We start from the raw sequence: 17,893 nt of genomic DNA on the forward strand, positions 1-17,893 counted from the left end.
ACAAATAATACCTAATCATATATACCTTTTAAGCAGTTTTTTCCCCTCAACTATTTCCATGAGGGTACATTGTTTATCCCCTCTTTTCTTAATTTCCCCCAAGTCCCAATGTCAGTCCCATTTTACAGCAGTGGCATTTTATAGTATTTGTCATTTTGTGAGTGAGATATTTCACTCAGCATAATGCCTTCCAGGGTCACCTGTTTTGTATGATATTTTGTAAGTTCCTTGTTTTTCAGTGTAGCAGGTTTTCAAAGGCAGTTAAGGAGATTGCCTCTCCTTCTGTGGAGCAACTGGTGGATTCAAACTGTGTGCAATGCACAGCATTGCAGTGCAGCTTCTTACCACTAATTAATTAATTAATTAATTCATTATAAAGACATGGCTCCCTACCCTAGGGAACTCATTCATAAAGAGATTTCTGTTCTTTTCTTGGCATAATGTCTAGAGACAGTTAAGGTGTAGTCCCTTGACCACTCTCAGATCTGGCCCCACCTGAATTCTACCACTAGCCAAGAGAAAGCAGTGAAAAGAGAACTAGAGGACAGGATTCCTTTCTCTAGAATTTGGAGCAGAATGAGCCAGTTAGCCTAGAGGAAACTGGAGACAAACCTGGGAGCCACCCAGAGAAGAAAACTTACATCTCACGCACCTTCATGTTGGGGATAGGATGTCACTATGACCCACCCACCCATGAAAGGAGTTTGTGCCTCTGTTGACAAGGTGATGGGCCCAGAATATAATGACAAATCTGCAATTTTGAAAGTGTACAGCATGACATGACAGCAGCTCAAATCCACCAGCTGTTCCTTGGAAGGAAGATAGACAATCTCCTCCCATAAAAATTTACAGCTTCAGAAACCTAATGGAGAATTGCTATGAGTTAAAACTGATTCAGCAGCAAGGGTTTATGCTTGGATATTTGTTCCCTAAGTAGTTTTATTCCTCTCAAAAATATAGAACAACTTTTACTGGTCTGGTTTCAATAAAACCAAGAATTGCCCAGTATAGGACTTCTTAGCTTTAACATGCATCTTGAATGACTTGGGAGCCTGCTGAGATTTCAGTTCACAAGGTCTAGGATGGGAGTCTGAGCCTCAGGCAAGTCTTTAGGTAGTGTTACTGCTGCTGGTCCATGGACCACCCTTTAAGTGTCAGGGTTCTTAAGGGGGGCTGGCTCCTGGAAGCCCTCACTGTCATATGAATGAGCCTGTCATTTTGTGTTCTCTGCGTAACGCAGGTTGTTGATGAGTCTTCCTCCATTGCATTTTAGCCTGCTGTGTGGTAGGGGCATGGAAACACAAGTGGGCAGTGCCACCAAAACCACTACAGTTAAAGAAAAGGTTCTAAAAGAAATAAGAAAAAGATGTGCATGTCTAACAGATTTGCAAGGCCCTTGCGGTACTCTCACTAGAGTAAATATTTTCCTTAGTATTCTGCCATCAAATCAATGATGAGTTTTTAACTCACTGGAGACCATGAAGAGGAAAATAACTGTGATTGGTAATTGAGGCTGGCATTAGGCCGTAGTTATCTTTTAAGAAAACCAAGGAATATTGAGCAGTATCTGATTGTAGTTGTTTGGAAATGAGGATTTTTGTGAGGCCAGGAACCCAACAGCACCCCAGTCCACTAGCTCTGTGTTACAGTCAGAGCTGGTGGGGCTGTGGTATTGACTCCCACGTGGTGAGAAGAGCTGTCAGGTGGTAGCACAGGGACCCTTTATCTTCATATCTTCTGTTCTATTTCTTCTCCCTGTGATTCGTGTCTGGGTGGGAGAGGGAGGAGGTTGGGGAGAAGAAGTAGACAGAGACAGACTGTTGGGCTTAGTCTTTCTTCCCTCTGTCTCCTGCCTTTCAGAGTTACCTTTGATGCGCCACGATTCCCCACCAGCCATTCCAAGCATTTTTTCCCAGGACTCCCTCCGTGTTCAGAATCTCAGACCCGGAGTGAGTTTCTCCAACCAGATGGCAACTTTATGGAAAGGATACAGGGTCCCCCAAACTTCTCTCCTAGCCCAGCAGAGGCTGGGATCTGACTCCTCTCAACGACGCTACAGCTCAGACACCAACCCAAAGTGCCTTAGCCCAGGATCCTGGGCTCCTGCCACTCCCTCAGAACCCCTGCCATCATCGGACCAACTAACCCATGTGGACGCAGAAGGACGGGAAACTATGGTGGGTGTGTGCAGGAAGCCAGACACAGAGCGGGTGGCTGTGGCCTCAGCAGTGGTCCTTCTGGGGCCTGTGGCCTTCGAGCTCATCCAGCAGAACCAGCTGAAGAAGGGCGATGCCCTGATGGTAGCTCAGCTGGCCGGAATCCAGGCCGCCAAGCTGACGAGCTAGCTGATTCCTCTGTGCCACCACGTGGCCCTGAACCACGTCCATGTGCAGCTGGAGCTGGACAGCACGCGTCATGCTGTGGTGATCCAGGCATCTTGCCGGGCTCGCGGCCCCACGGGGGTGGAGATGGAGGCACTGACCGCGGCGTCAGTGGCTGCTCTTACCGTGTATGACACATGCAAAGCCGTGAGCAGGGACATTGTGCTGGAGGACATCAAGCTCATTAGCAAGACTGGGGGCCAGCGGGGGGACTTCCACCGGACCTAAAGCTCCAGCTGCTAGCCCCCACCAGGCCCAACTACGCCAACAGGTGGATGCAGTGTTGGGTAAGATGGCACTGCCAAGTTCCTTTAACCCTGTCAGCATTTACTTTCACCAGTAAGAACCCAGAGTCAGTCCACGCTCCTTTACTGGTAATACAGGATCTAGAATCCAGTGACCTGGAAGGTGTTTCCTTTCTAAAAAGAGGAAGCCAGCCACCTCCGCAAACCTGCCAGGACACTAACATCCTGAAATGAGGCCGGAGCATGCAGCTCTACACAACTGAAACCACATGGCATTTTTTATAGACTATTTCCGATAATCCATTTCAGCCAGTCTGGCCCATACCTTCCACTTCTCATTTTGGATTTTCTTTTATTTACCCTGAGGAGGGGTAGACACTTAGGAAGCAGTGGCACCTCCTTTGAGGAGGGAAAGCACTTGCTCTATCTAGGGATAGAGAAGACTTTTCTTGAGCAGTCTTCCTGGGCCTGCCTGAGCTTGCGAGCAACTGCAAATCCGTCCGGTAACACCTCTCCAACCTCCTCCTTTAAAAGAGCCGTTTTCTTTTCCCAAGTCCATTCCATCAAATGTCCAGGCTCTCAGCTTACCAGCTGCACTGCCCTGCTAGCTCTTGCTCCACACTCCTGCCCTTCCTAATGGGACAGACACATTGGCCTCAGTCCTAAGGCCTTGTGCCAACCAGCCACGTATCCTGCACCTGGCCCTGCTCACTGCCATTCTGCCCTCACCCCTTGATACTAGAACATACCAGGGGAAGAAGAGTATTGAAGATTGCCTTCAGCTTCACAGTGCACACATGAATAAAGCCACAGTGCCAATTTTGGAGATGCAAAATGAGGTCTGTGTCTGTGCAGAGGGCACCAGGCTGCTCACCCCTCAGCCCCGTCTCCCGGGAGGGAGAGATCTCAGGTATATTCTCTGCACATTTCCCCTCTCTCCTGGGGAACAATGTGGGTATGGAGCAGGCAGCACAGAAATGTAAGGTAAATCTCGAGTACGTCAAGTCAGTTGGAAATGTCCAAAAGTTCTGGTGGACAGATCGCCAGGACTTTCTTCTGAGGTGCCTGTGTGCAAGTTCAAACTATCAACTTTTCAGTTAACTGCCAGTCAGTTAACCATTTGCACCATCTGGGGAGCCCTTGGTGACCTTGTGGTAAAGAGTTACACTACTACCCAAAGGCAGTTCAAATCCACCTGCTGACTTTTGGGAGGAAGATGGGCCATCTCCTCCTGTGTAATTGATGGCCTCTGAAAACATGCTGGAGGGTCAGCTATGAGTTGGTTCCCATTCAATGATCGGGAACAAGGGACACTCATTAAAGGTCAGGGGAAATACAATTAGAGGCGTACAGAAATTATGTTAATCTATTATAGAACAGAGTTTAGGTGTTTTGTGCAAAGCTTACTCAGAGTCATATTCGACTCGACAACACTTAACCACTGCTAAATGAGACTAGTGCTGTTATATCTGGGGAAACATTCTTCCACTTTGCACATCACTGCCAATGTGCTGTATGAGGTAGCCTGGGTTTGCTGTGATGCTGAACCTTGTGCCATGGGGAAGTCAAATACCATACTGGTTCCCCAATGTGGACAGTGTTTGGTGGAGCTCCCAGTTGTAAAACAGGTTGGGAAGCCAGAGTGGTATCCACGTCCTAAAACGCATGCCTCTAGAAACTCTATGAACTTGGAGAAACAATAGCTATGGAAAGGCATTATAGGTCATTCGTTTATAGAGTCACTATGAGTTGACCTCTACTCGATGGCAATCAACAACAACTAGCCATTGGTTTCTAGTGGACACTTAACAGTTGGCTCTCCAGCACAGAGAATATCAGTATCCATGTGTAACTATGTCCACCTTGGCTGGCTTTAAGGTACCAATATGGCATCAGCTGGCTTGCAGAATTCCTGGAAATAGAACCAGCAGCCCTTGTGAAACTGCTAAGAGGCAGCTCTTACCAATGGGATATGATAAGCTATGGCGCTTACCATGGGCTATGCCCACTCCCCAACCCATCTCAAGACCACTTCTGAGAAGAAGGCACAAGTTTCAAGGCAGGTGGGATAGGGATGGTACGGATTTAATATTTTTGGTTTTTTAGTATTACCATATATTCTTATAAAAAAAGGTGCAGATAAAAAGGACACTGCAGACTTTGTACATTAGACTCCTTTGCCGCCTGAGATAGCTGGTGAGAGCAGTGTGGCATGAAGGCCTGGCTGGTTGGCGAGGGGGGTGGAGGGGGAGGTGATCACAGTGCCTTATTTGGTAGTAAAGGAATGGAAAGAGGCCAGCCCAGACCCTCCCCATTCATTTGGAAAGTTATCCTCCCTAAGCCCCCTTCATGTTCATCCCAGGAGAGAGGGAAGTGGGTGCTGTTACCGAGTAAGGACCAGATTGCATTAGATTGACTGACTTTTTACACTGGACACAAAGTTAGTGGGTAAGGTCTACCCCAAGGTGGCAGGAGTGTGGGAAGGGCACTATGGCAAGTAACACCAAGGAATATACAATAGGCTTCAATGTTTAGCATATCTAGGACCAGCTCAGCTGCCTCCCCGGGGCACCAGCCCCTTCCGGCTGAGTTAACCCCCATAGTCCAAGACCCGAGGCACTGTTGAATATGGGGCTACGATGACCTCTGGCACCAGAGCCTTTGGCCAGAACTAGAAAATAATAAATAGAAAAGAAGGAATTCTTAGGGGTGAAAAGCCTGGGTCCCAGGACAATGTCTCTCTCCTCTGTAAACAGTTAAACTGTGCTTTTCTGCAGACTGAATGTCACGAACAGCTTCTACATCCCATGTCTTGGCTGGTGTATCCAGTCTTCATGGTGGGTGGAATGTCAAGTTTAGAAATCAAAGCTCCTTGGATAGCAGGGGAACTCTCCCTTATTCTCACACCCTGGCAGGCGAAGTGTCCCTTGGCCAAGCCAGCTCAGGGGAGGACAGTGGGGCCCACCTTCCATCTTCTCAGCTCCTGCCTCCTGCAGCAGGGGCTCCTGATGGTGCAGATCAATATAGCAAAGCTCTCTGCAGTTCCTCCTGGACACCTGCATCGTGTCATCACTTGGATGCCAGACGGGCCTCTTCACACCTGTCCCAGCCAGGCTTGCACTTGCTCAGATCCCTCCCACCAGAACACACACTCAGGCATGCCCACTCGAACCAACACACATGCCAGGCTCACCAAACCTGTTTCTCAGCCACAGCTAGAGGTCCCACCCCCAGGAGTGCAGTAGAGGGAAAAGAGAAGAGAGGCAGCCAGAGTCGTCCAGCCCACCAGGCTGTGTATGGGCAGAACCCTGAGCCCAAGGGAGGGTCGGAGGGTCAGGTCATAAGGTGAGAAACAAAGGGGAAGGCAGGAGGTCAAAGGGTGAGGAGCTGCTAGATGGGTCGGACAGGGCTGGTCCCAGACACAGGATAAAAGGTCACCTCTGGGATGGACATAGACTGAGCCCTGGTGGAGTGGACCTCAGTGGAGGAGCTTCTCCTTCAACTCTCTAGGGGGTCGGCTTTCCTCCATCTCCCCACCTTTCCCTGCTGTTCCTCTCTCACTTCCACACCATCTCTGTGCTTTAGAAGTGACCTGCCAATGTAGATAGGCAGTTCTGGCTCCAGAGGACCTTCTCAGGAACTGAATCCTCAGCCAGGCACATGTGGTTCAGAGTGGTCTGTTGGCTGGACGCAGTGGGAGGTCAGGTGGCCTTTGCCCTGCAGCAGGTGTTATGTGGCATTAAGTGGCAGAGCAGGGAGCTCCTGGCTGGAGACGGCAGTTACAGGCTGCCATCTGGTGAGGGGCTGTCAGGAGCTCCTTACGCAGCTTGCGAGGTCACTATCTCAGGTCAAGACAATGCTTGTATGGAGAAGGTGGAATGAGAGGGCCTCCCAGGGTTCCTGTGTCCATGCTTTGGCATGAGAAGACGTGATGAATGAGGCCGCTCTTGGAACTTCCTCCCATACCTGATTCATCCATAGTTGTTGAAATCCAAAACTGAGTTTTCTAGAAGTCTGAATACTAGATATCCAGAATTCTATATCGGGGTGGGTGTGGGGAAGGAAGGGAGGGAGACTTGAGTCACGGTGGGTGAGAGGCCAGTGGGATCTGAGCAGGAATCTGGAACTGCCAGTCTGACCTCATGGCTGTAGTCCTTCCATCATGCTCCCAGCATTTTTCTTAGAATGTGTTAGAATTGATCTAGCTAGAATATACCATGCCTCTTCTATTTCTATCCAAGAGGAACGCTCACCTGCAGCTCTGGAGCTTGGCTGGATGTTCCAAGCCTCTTGAGGGACACTAGCCAGGGTTCCCTCACCCTAACTCTCAGGGGCCCTCGCCACTGCATGTGAAATCTGGAGCAATGCTGCACCAACACACAGGAGCCACAGTGGAGAGTGTGGAGCAGGGGCCTCAGCCTGTGGCTACCAAGCCTATGGTCTGCCAGGCATGTTGGAGCTATCCTCAGAGAATGACTCCTGGGGACCGGATGCAGAAGGAAGAATATGATGGGGAGATGAGAGGCACCCTGTAAGGCAAGCGTGGGGCAACTCTTGGTCTAACCCCCTGCACCCCCCCGACCTGGGATCCAGCCCAGGGCTCTGCACCGAGCACCACTTGGTTGAAGCATCGGCACCTCCTCCACCCAGCCCCTCTGGGCCCTGTCCCTCTCTCCAGCCTCCTGCTGTGGCCAGTCCCCAGGTCAATAATTTAGCCTGTTTATTGCCCGTTCCCGGGTGACTTCCAGGGCCTGGCTCCCTGATCGTTTGCGGCTGCGCTTGAACTTGCTCAAGTCCTTGTCGAAAACTTCCCCAGAGCGCAGGGCGGACACCAGGTCATCGAACTCGCCTCCCTCCTCCAGTGCGTTTCCTGCGAGGACCTTCCGCTGCCGCTGCCACCGCTCCCGCTCCCTCTGTTCCTTCAGCTGAGAGAGAGGGTGGGAATGAGGGCAGCTGGCGTGAGGCACTGAGACTTCCCAAAGTGGCTTCCCTCCACCAGGGCCTAGGTTCTGGGCTGTGCATCTCAGCCAGTAAGCTAGTGTTTACTATTTTCCCCCTTGCTGGAGACCCTCAGCCTCACACCTCACTGTTGTCTGTAGACTTGCCTCAGGCGCTATCTCACCCTTGGTCCACAAAGAATTTCTCTCTTCAGGGCCTGACCTCAGACCAACCTTCTGCCCCTTAGCTCCAGCCCCAGACCTCTCACCATGGCCTCCATGCGTGCCCTCCTTTCTTCTTCATCCTTCTTCTTTCTCATGGTCTCCAGGTCCTGCCGGGCCTCTGAAAAGGCCTGAAGGAAGGTGTCAAAGATGCCAAAGAATTCATCCGGCTGCATCTTGCTTTCCTGCTCCCCGAAGTGCATCAGAGCCTTGGAGAACTTGGAAGGGGAGGGGAAAGATTAGAGGAGTCACCTTAAGTTGGTGTGACACAGTGGTTAGCTAAGTTCAAGTCACAGCAGATCTCGGTCCCAGGCTGCAGCTCTGGCATGAGGGGTGGAACAGCCTGATGAGGGGCAAGGGACCAGGCAGGGAGAAAAGCTTGAAGTGACACCTAAAAGGTGAGGAACAGGAGCCATCCCCAGGACCTGAACTGCCTGACAGCAACTGTCTGTCTTGGTGCTGGTGCTGGCGGTGTCATGTGCTATCAAGTCATAGCGACCCTTATACAACCGCTCTAAACCCTGCTCCTTCTTGGTGTTTTGTTGTTGTTATGTGCCATTGAGTCATTTGTGACTCATAGCGACCCTATGTACAACAGCCCTAAACCCTGATCTGTGCCAATCGCATTGCCTCTGACACACCCATCCCAATTACCCCAGTCACTGAATCAATCCACCTCATAGAGGGTCTTCCCCTCCTGCGCTGTCCCTCTACCCTACCAAGCATGATGTCCCTCTCCAAGGACCTGTCTCTCCTTACAACATGTCCAAATTATGTCAGACGAAGCCCCAGAATCCTTGCCTCCAAGGAGTAGCCTGGTTTAACCCTCTCTAAGATGAATCTGTTTGTTTTCTTGGCAGTCCATGGTATTCTCAATACTCTTCTCCAGCACCACAGCTCAAAGGCATCAATTCTCCTTCTGTCCTCCCTAGTCATTGTCCAACTCTCTGATGCATAACAAGTGATTGCAAAGACCATGGCCTGTATCAGGCACACCTTAGTCTCCAGAGAGACACCGTTGCTCTTGAGTACTTTAGAGAGGTCCCTAACAGCAGACTTTCCCATCACAATACATTTTTTTATTTCCTGACTGCTGGTGCCAAGAGTGTTGACTGTGGTGTAGGTATCAAATTTGAGGTCCATTTGGGTGTAGGGTTCAAATTAGAAATTATGGATTCTAGTAAACCCCTTCTAAGGTCTAGAACTGGCTGCTCAAAACTCAAGAGGCACCTCAGAGATTATCTAGTTCCTGGGCTAGTTATTGAAATCCCCATGTGTCTGTTTTCTCACGTGTAAAAATAGGGGATAATAATGAAAACTACTAGAGAGTGTTTTAATCCAGGTGTGTTAGAGATGAGAAGTTGAATAGAAACTAAGCCCGAAGCTGAACACTTGTCAGGATTTTAATGCTTCTCTATCACCTTCAACTATGGGCTCAAGTGTGTCAGAGATTGAGAGGCTGCTGGCACAGGATAGGACAGAGTTCAGATCTGTTGTTCTTAGGGTCGCTATGAGTTGTATTCAACTTGATGGCACCTAACAACAACTATCTCTTAAAACTGGGAAATCTAACACAAGTTACTAACTTCTCTGAATCTCAGTTTACACATATGTCTACTGGAATAACTACTACCTTTCCAACACTTCTCTAATTGGTAGCCAAAGAGAGCAAATCTTACCAAGGTACCTTTGTCACATACCTGGTACCTGAAGAATGAAAACTTCTCTTTATAGCAGTGAATTTTGTTATAGGAGTGGAGAATCTGGGGGTTTTCCCAAAGCCTTCTGACTCCCGCTTTGTCCCTATATTGGCCAGCTATGTTTGAAATGAGTGTAAGAGCGAAGTAGAGGTGAAGCTAAGTTGAAGTTCGGATTTCTATCCTGGGACTTGAATTGGAGGTAATGTTGTTAGGTGCCATCAAGTTGCCTATGGCTCCTATCAGTGCAGATCTGAAGCATGCCCTATACAGAGCCACCTCATCCTCTTGAGCCCATTGTTACAGTCACTGTGTCTATAGCATTGAGGGTCTCCCTCTCTTTCTCTGACCCTCCACCTTTCCCAGTACAAGATCTTTTTCCAAGGACTGGCCCCTCCTGACAACATGCCCCAAGTCTGTGAGACCAAGTTTCACCATCCTTGTCTCTAAGGAGCCTCTACTTAAACTTCATCCAAGACAGACTTTTGAGAGTCCGTGAACTAGAGAGAGTACTTGTTGACAAATGTCTCAATAAAGGCCTGTTGCTGAGTATTGCTGAGTCAGAACCCACTCATAGCTAATACTCTAGCAGGTTTTCAGAGGCAGTAAATCACACAGGAGGAGAGTGCCCATTTTTCTCTTGCAGCTGGTGGATTTGAACTGTGTACTATTGGATTGGCAGCCCAGTTCCTTACAACTAAGCCATCAGAGCTCCCTATGGTACTTTACATCTATGAGGGGTAAATTAGGGATTGGGGCCACCTTTACCTTGTCCCTGGCTTCATTGAGCTGGTCCTCCAGTTCTGAGAAGCTGAAGCTGGAGACAGTGATGAAGTCGCTCATGACTGGAACAAATTTGTCATTGGGGTCCCGTACCTGGCGTTTCTGATATTCCAGTTCCTGGGTAGAGGGTATGGATGGGTAGTTAAGATTGATACCTGGTGAAAGTCAGAATCTTAAGGGTCACCACCCCCACATTCTTGTCTCTTGCAGAGCATTGCCCTGACTGTGAATTCTAAGAGCTTCAAAGGCTGAAAGACCATCAGCTCTCACTTGACTCTCCCTACCCCGCCTCCCCAACCCCTGCTGCTCCTCTAGAGCCTCACTGCCCAAATAGTCCCAGCAGTACTGGCATCCCCTTGGAGCTCATTAAACATGCAGAGTCCCAGGCTCCACCCTTGACTGACAGAAACAGCACTTGCATTCTAACATTTGTTTCTCAGATGCTTCCTGTGGAAAATAGAAATGGAAACATACTTCTAAAACTGACATAGAAACTGCTATAACATGAATGACATTTTGGATGGTGAGACTCAGTTGTTAGGTTCTGTCGAGTCAAGTATGACCCACAGTGACCCTATCAACAACAGATCTGAACCCTGTCCTATCCTATGACATCCTCACACTTCCTGACACATTAGAGCCCATTGTGCCAGTCACCATGTCAATCAACCTGTTCAAGGGTCTTCCTCTCCTTCAGTCTCTCCACCTTTCTGAGCATCATGTCCCTCTCCATGAATAGCCCCTCCTAGCAACATGCCTGAAGTATGAAGTATGAAGTCGAAACCTCATCCTCCTTGCCTCAAAAGAGCACTCTAACTGCACCCTCTCTAAGACATATTTATTTGTTCTTTTGGCAGTTCATGGGATGTTCCATACTCTTCCAACACCACAGCTCAAAGGCTTCAATTCTGTCATCTTTATTCATTCTCCACCTCTCAGATACATAGCAAGTGATTAGAAAGACCATGGCCTGAATCAGATGCACCTTAGTCTTCAAATTGACATCATTACTCCTCAATAATTTGAAGAGGTCCCTAACTACAGACTTTGCCAGTGCAATGTTTTCTGATTCCTTACTGTGTGTACCAAGGGTGTTAACTGTGGATCCAAGTTAAGATGAAATTGTTGAGAGTTTCAATGTTTTCTCCATCCATCATCATGATGTTGCCTACTGGTCCAGTGGTAAGAATCTTTGTTTCCTGGACATTTAGATGCAACCCCTGTTGAAGGCTGTATTCTTTGATCCTCTGAGGTCAAAGGCCATAGAGTAAAATTCTATTGCCTTATAAAATTTGGAAATCACCACCCACTAGTCATCATAGCAGAGAGCTCTGGTGACTTGGTGGTAAGGAATTGCCCTGCCAATGCAAAGGTACACAGTTCTAATCTACCAGATGATCCTCAGTAGAAAGGTGGACATTCTCCCTCCATGCAGTTTACTGTCACTTAAAATCCACTGGACTGTCAGTTATGGGTCTTTTCTAGCTCAACAATACACAACAACAACAAGCCGTCATGACAACAAAAGATTCTTCTCTTCATTCTTTCCTTAAGCCACATCCCCCAGTGAAGACGGAACAAGGGGTTGGAGACATCCTAGTTCTGGGCCAGCGTAGCTGAAGTATCAGCCCTCAGAACAGAAATTACGGGGATCAGAGGCAGGTCTCCAGGAGATCTGTGGCCCCTGTATCCTCTGCTGACCCAGAGAAAGGTTGAAGAGCATCTAGGAGCTTCTGGTAACAGCAGTCCCACTGATACACCATGTCACCTTCTTCTATCCCGCTTTCTAGGGGTGTATCCTCGTCCCCATCTCCTGAATCAGGCTGAAGACATGGGCAGATCTGTGGGACATTCCTATCCATTGCCAAGTAGATGTCATGCTTCAGTGACAGAGACAGACTCTCAGCTATCTACGCCCCTGTTCAGGGTCTCCCATAAGCCTATATCACCAATCACCCTTTCCCAAAGGCTGATTCTACTAGAAGTTCTCTGTTCTCACTGTCAGTCTGTCCTGCCAGCCGGAAGCTCTAGTTCCAAAAATGCATCAGATAGGGGCCCAATAGTGGCAGCAGCAAATAGGCAGTGTGACAAATTCTACCTCTTAATAGGATCAGATCCCTCTCAAGTGCAAACCCCACTGGCAGAGATGAAGTACTCACCACCTCAACTGCTCTGAGGCCCCTCCTGAGGTTGCCCACCTCCTTCTCCAGCTCTGCCAGGCTGTGGGGAGACACAGCAAGAGAATGAAGTGCTATCAGCTTAGACTTGAGGGTCAGAAGGTGTCTCTGGGGGAGAACAGTGCAAAGAACAGGGCCTGAGAGTGAGGGGGACTGCGCTCCACCCTGCTGTGGCCACTGACCTGTGACCTTGTCCACACACCCTTCCCTACCGTGCCTGTCTCTGTGCTTCTATAAAATAGAAGGGGCAAAACTTGCATTTTGTAGATTCTTATAGCTGAAAACTGTCATGCTTCCTATTGCAAATTTTCCAGCACATGGTCATGAGCTCCCTGGTGATAATAGTAATAAAGAAATCTAGTGAGTTCTTAGCATGATATCTGTGTACACTAAGCAGTTTGGCTCACACTACGCATTGCCTTCTGTAGGGAGCTCTGGTGACATAGTGGTACGGAGTTACACTGCCAACAATAATGCACATGGTTTGAATCCACCAGCTGCTCCGTGGGAGAAAAATGGGCAGTCTCTTCTTGTGTGATTTACTACATCTGAAAGGCCACTGGAGGGTCAGCTATGGGTAGGTTCTGAGTCAGTGGTGCATAACAATATCCTGGTGGTACAATGGTTAAGTGCTCAACTACAAACCAAAGTGTGAGTGGTCGAACCCATCAGCCATTCTGTGGAAGAAAAAGATCTGGGCATTTCTTCCATAAAGCTTAGGAAACCCTCTGGAGCAGTTCTACTTTGTCACATAGGTGCCACTGATTCTGAGACCTAGTGACCCCTACTTTGACAATTGTCCTTTACCATTGCATCTCAACCTGAGGTTTAGGTCTGATATCTCGCCTGCAGCAGATGATGTTGGTGCCTCACCCACATCTCCCACATTCTCTATTGTAGTATATGAGCCTGACTTCCAACTGTGAGGACACATTTTCTGGAGGCCCACTCCGTCTGTGCACCTGGCCTGAGTGTTATACACCCCACCCCAAGCGCTCCTCAATCTTTGACTGACAGGAGATGATGTATAATCAGTTCTACCTCCTGGGCAAGATCACTGGTGTATGTGATAGGGTACAGCACTCAGAGTCACCCAGTGGAATGAAACTCCAACTGCCTTTAGTGATAACTGGCTTAAAAAGTCATCTGATGTGGAAGGACAAGTAGAATGTTGTGGTGATTCTCCTGAAGAATACCCTGAAATCTGTCCAGAGCAGACCCCAAGGGAGGAAGTCAGGTAGGGCTAGGTGGTCACAGGGAGAAGGACATCTTAGATTCCTCACTTGACTTTGGCGGCTTCTGGAAGATGCTGCAGCTCCGAGGGCATGTTCAGGATGTCAGGGAAATGCTTCTCCAGAATCATGATCAGGTAGTGGAGGAGAGAGATATTTCTGTGGATGGAAGGCAGGGTGGGAATAAGGGCCCAAAGTAAGGAACAGAGTCAGAAGGAAATCATGGTGGGGTGTTAGGGAAAGGGTCTTGGCTTGAGAACTAGAGGAAGGCTATTTTGGAGGAGCAGAGAGAACAGAGGAGGGTGAAAATGGAGGCAATGGAAGCAGAAGAGCACCTCACCTGTCAATGCTGGACTTGGTGTCAGCGATCTTGTTGAGACTAGACACCCTGAACCCATAGGCGCCTCCACGCTGCCCTTTGTTCATAAAGTTTCCAATGGCCAAGATGACTTCTAATACCTGCTTTAGGCGCTTGCTTCGGGTCAGTTCCCGGGAGGCCAGCAGGATGGCTGGGAGGAAGAAGGACAAGTCAGAACCCTAACCAGACTGGACCAGGACAGTGGATTTCCTTGCATTCAGGATGATGATACCACAAAGCTCCAAAAAGGGATTACAATGTGCATGGTACTGTCAGAGGGGCAGAGATTACACTCACCACAGTAGAACCCTACTCCACAGCCCTAGAACCATCTCCATCCAAGGAAGCAGACTAGCTCACCAAGACACACTAGCCAATTAACTCACTCTCCAAGTGTACTGACATTTCTGGAGAATATATTTGAAGGTAGTTTTTATTGCATATACTTAAGGATTATCAATATATTTTTCTATAAATGTATGCATAACTATAATACTTTTTAAACCTAGCAATAAAAATTTAAATGCTAACATTCCCCAAACTATGGTATTATTTATGCCTATTTTGAAATGCTATGTTTTGCTAATTTGGGGAGAAAATTCTTGTCAGCATCTACTCTTCACTGGGTTGTTGTTATGTGCTGTTGAGTCAACTATGACTCATAGTGACCCTATGGACAACAGCTCTGAACTCTGTTCCATCCAAAGCCAATATTACTGACTCTGACACAGCTACCCTTCTAATTCCAGTTACTGTGTCAATCTGTTTCATCTGGAGTCTTCCTCTCCCATGCTATCCCTTGACCCATCCAAGCAGGATATACTTCTCCCTCCTGGTCACTTGCCCAAAGTATGTGAGACACAGCCTCAAAATCCTTGCCTCCAAGGAGCATCTTGATTTCATCCTCTTTATGACAGATCTGTTAGTTCTCTTGGCAGTCCATGAGTTCAGTACTTTCTCCAGCACCACAACTCACAAGAATCAATTCTTCTGCCATCCTTGGTCACTGCCCAGCTGTCTGATGCATAAGACGTAACTGCAAAGACCATGGCCTGGACCAGGTACACCTTAGTCTCTAGACTGACATCCTTGCTCTTCAGCACTCTGGAAAGGTCTCTGACAGCAGATTTTCTTAATGCAATTAGTCTTTTGATTACTTGACTGCTAGTGTCAAGAGTGTTGATAGAGGAGCAGAGCATGCTGAAATTGGTAACAATCTCAATTTCTTTTCCATCTAGCATGATGCTGCCAATTGGCCCTCTTCACTTAGCAAATATCAAACATCTCATTCAACATCTCACATTTATGTTAATAGTAAAAAAGACACTGTTTGTGCATTAATGACTAATATTTGGCAGTAATGACCAACTCAAGTGCAAGGTTGATGTGATAGTTAGTTGTCAACTTGGATGGGCTGTGATTCTCAGTTCTTTGGCAACTAAGTAATATGTCATTTAGCAGCTATGTAATTATCTAGTCATCTTCTGCTTTATGACCTGATGTAATCATCCTCTATTTTCACATAACATCATTTTCACATAACAACACGGTTGATAAGTCAGAAGTAGATATGAATGATAACATTTCATCAATTATAATAGGAATTTTCATTTTTTTTTATTCTGGATCAGTTGCTACGGAGTTGATTCTGATTCATGGTGAACCAATGTGAATCAGAATAGAACTGTGCTCCACAGGATTGTCATTGACTGATTTTTCAGTAGATCAAAAGACCTTTCTTCTAAGGTGACTTTAACCTCCAATCTTCCAGTTAATAGCTAAGCATGTCGACCATTTTATCACCCAGAGACCCTTTCTATAAAATAAAAGTGGATATACAGTGGATGGTGTCTCAGCTTTGATACAATAGGCTTCTTGGCCTCCTGTGGAATATCAGTTTTTAATTTTTCCATTTTTTAAGTATTTTAATAATTTTTCTCTGTTGCATTAAATTAATATTTGTTATAAATACAAATTAGAGCTAATTGACTAAAACTTTAGTATTTCATTGACCTTTCTTACTCATGATATGATTAGTGGTGGTTGTGTACCATAGAGTTGGAACCAACCCAAACGTGACCCTCTGGAGGGTTTTCAGAGGCAGTTAAATCACATGGGAGGAGATTGCCCATCCTTCTCCCACAAAGAAACTAGTGGCCTCAAATTGTGTACCTTTGGGATTGCAGTGCAGCTTCTTGCCACTCAGAATTGGAATAGGACACATGCTCAGAAATGTTGGCTACTTGTTATATGTTAGTGCATTCTGGTGGAGTAGTCTGTAGGGAGTTGCACTGCCAACCCAAAGATGATACCTCTCTGGTGGTTCAAATCCACTAGCAGCTGCTCAGGAAAAAAGATAAGCAATCTCCTCCCATGCAGTTTACAGCCTCAGAAACTCAATGGAAGACCAACTATGAGCTTGTTCCAACTTAAGGGCAATGAGTTTGAATTTATGAGTTACATACTCCTTAATATACTTTTTGTATATGATGATAGAAGTCTAAGTTATCCGATGATCTTAGGCTGTGCCAAGTCAAATATTTCTTAAAATGTTTGTAGGACAAGAAAATGAAAGACAACGAATTCAAATTGTGCAGAAATTTTTGAAAGCAGTTAAAAGTGTTTGTAAAAAATGAGCTGTGTAACAGAGTAAGTAAGGTTTCTCAGTATCTTCTAAAGTTGAACATATGCGTACCTTGTGACCTTACTAAGGTGGGTGAGCCCCTCCTAAATGAGTTACAGCCTCAGAAACTCAATAAAGATCAGGGGTGAGTTGGTTTTGACTCAACAGCTATGAGATAGATGACCTAACCAACCACTGACCTAACACTCTGCGTGCTAGACCACAGAAATACATACAAATGTGTCCCAAGAGCCATGGGCCAATCATAGCAGCAGTACTCCTCTTGGATATCTGGTTTCGTCCCTGTGTTTTTGGTTTTCATGATTATGGATAGAGTAGGTAAATAAATTATGGTATATTCCACCAATAAAATAAAACATAGCACTGAAATGAAATAAATCACTGCTGACAGGGACCTCTGCAGAGTACTGGGAAGCAACGATGCCATTCTAGAGACTATGATCCAGGCCATGGTCTTTGCAATTATTTGCTACGTGCCAGACAGCTGGATATTGACTAAAGATAATAGAAGAAGAATCAATGACTTTGAATTGTGGTGCTGAAGAAGAGTATTGAGCACACCATGGACCACAAAGAGAACCAACAGGTCTTTTTTGGAGAGGGTGAAACCACATTTCTCCTTGGTGACTAGAATGTTAAAGCTCTGTCTCACACACTTTGGTCACATGGCCAGAGGGACCAATCCTTGGAGAAGGCCATCTAGGGACAGCACAGGAGAGGAAGATCCTGGATGAGATGGATTGATATAGTAAACTGAGGTAATGGGGTAGCTGTGTCAGACTCAGAAAGACTGGCTCAGGACAGGCAGCCTTCAGAGCTATTGTACATGGGGTCACTATGAGTCACAGTCCACTCCATAGCACATAACAACAATATACATCATTGACTTTGACAGTTAAATGACTAAACACTCAACTGTCAACCAACAATGAAGCATCTTATTCAAGAAGAGCCCTGGTGGCACAATGGTTTAGTGATCTGCTCCTAACAGGAAGTCAGTCACTCTATAGGAGAAAAGACCTGGTTATCAGTTCTCATAAAGATGACCACCTAAGATACCATATGAGGCCACTTCCCCCATCCCACAGGGTCGCTATAAGTTAGAATCAACATCTGGTACATTACTACAGCACCACACACCATTGGAGGCCTACATGTTGCTATGACACTGACTCAGAAAGGCTGATGATCTAGATGGAAAAGGCAATCTCCAATTT

At 47.0% G+C, this 17,893-nt stretch overlaps 1 protein-coding gene across 2 annotated transcripts in view; it reads right to left on the bottom strand.

Moving 5' to 3' along the window:
• Nucleotides 1-6,978: 6,978 nt before the first annotated feature.
• Nucleotides 6,979-17,893, bottom strand: part of DAAM2 (dishevelled associated activator of morphogenesis 2) — a 65,483-nt gene continuing 54,568 nt past the window's right edge. Inside the window, exons 19-24 of one of the 2 annotated variants that reach the window (XM_006882016.1) lie at nt 14,015-14,183; nt 13,726-13,833; nt 12,425-12,485; nt 10,251-10,382; nt 7,833-8,003; nt 6,979-7,551 (exon numbers count right to left, since the gene is read on the bottom strand). In XM_006882016.1, coding sequence (XP_006882078.1) covers nt 7,330-7,551; nt 7,833-8,003; nt 10,251-10,382; nt 12,425-12,485; nt 13,726-13,833; nt 14,015-14,183 — 863 coding nt within the window. In that variant the 3' untranslated portion in view covers nt 6,979-7,329. The remainder of the gene's footprint in view (nt 7,552-7,832; nt 8,004-10,250; nt 10,383-12,424; nt 12,486-13,725; nt 13,834-14,014; nt 14,184-17,893) is intronic. The other variant, XM_006882017.1, reaches the window with a different exon arrangement.

The sequence above is a fragment of the Elephantulus edwardii genome, unplaced genomic scaffold (assembly GCF_000299155.1).
Source record: "Elephantulus edwardii isolate Elephantulus edwardi_28Jun2011 unplaced genomic scaffold, EleEdw1.0 scaffold00017, whole genome shotgun sequence".
Classification (NCBI taxonomy): domain Eukaryota; kingdom Metazoa; phylum Chordata; class Mammalia; order Macroscelidea; family Macroscelididae; genus Elephantulus; species Elephantulus edwardii.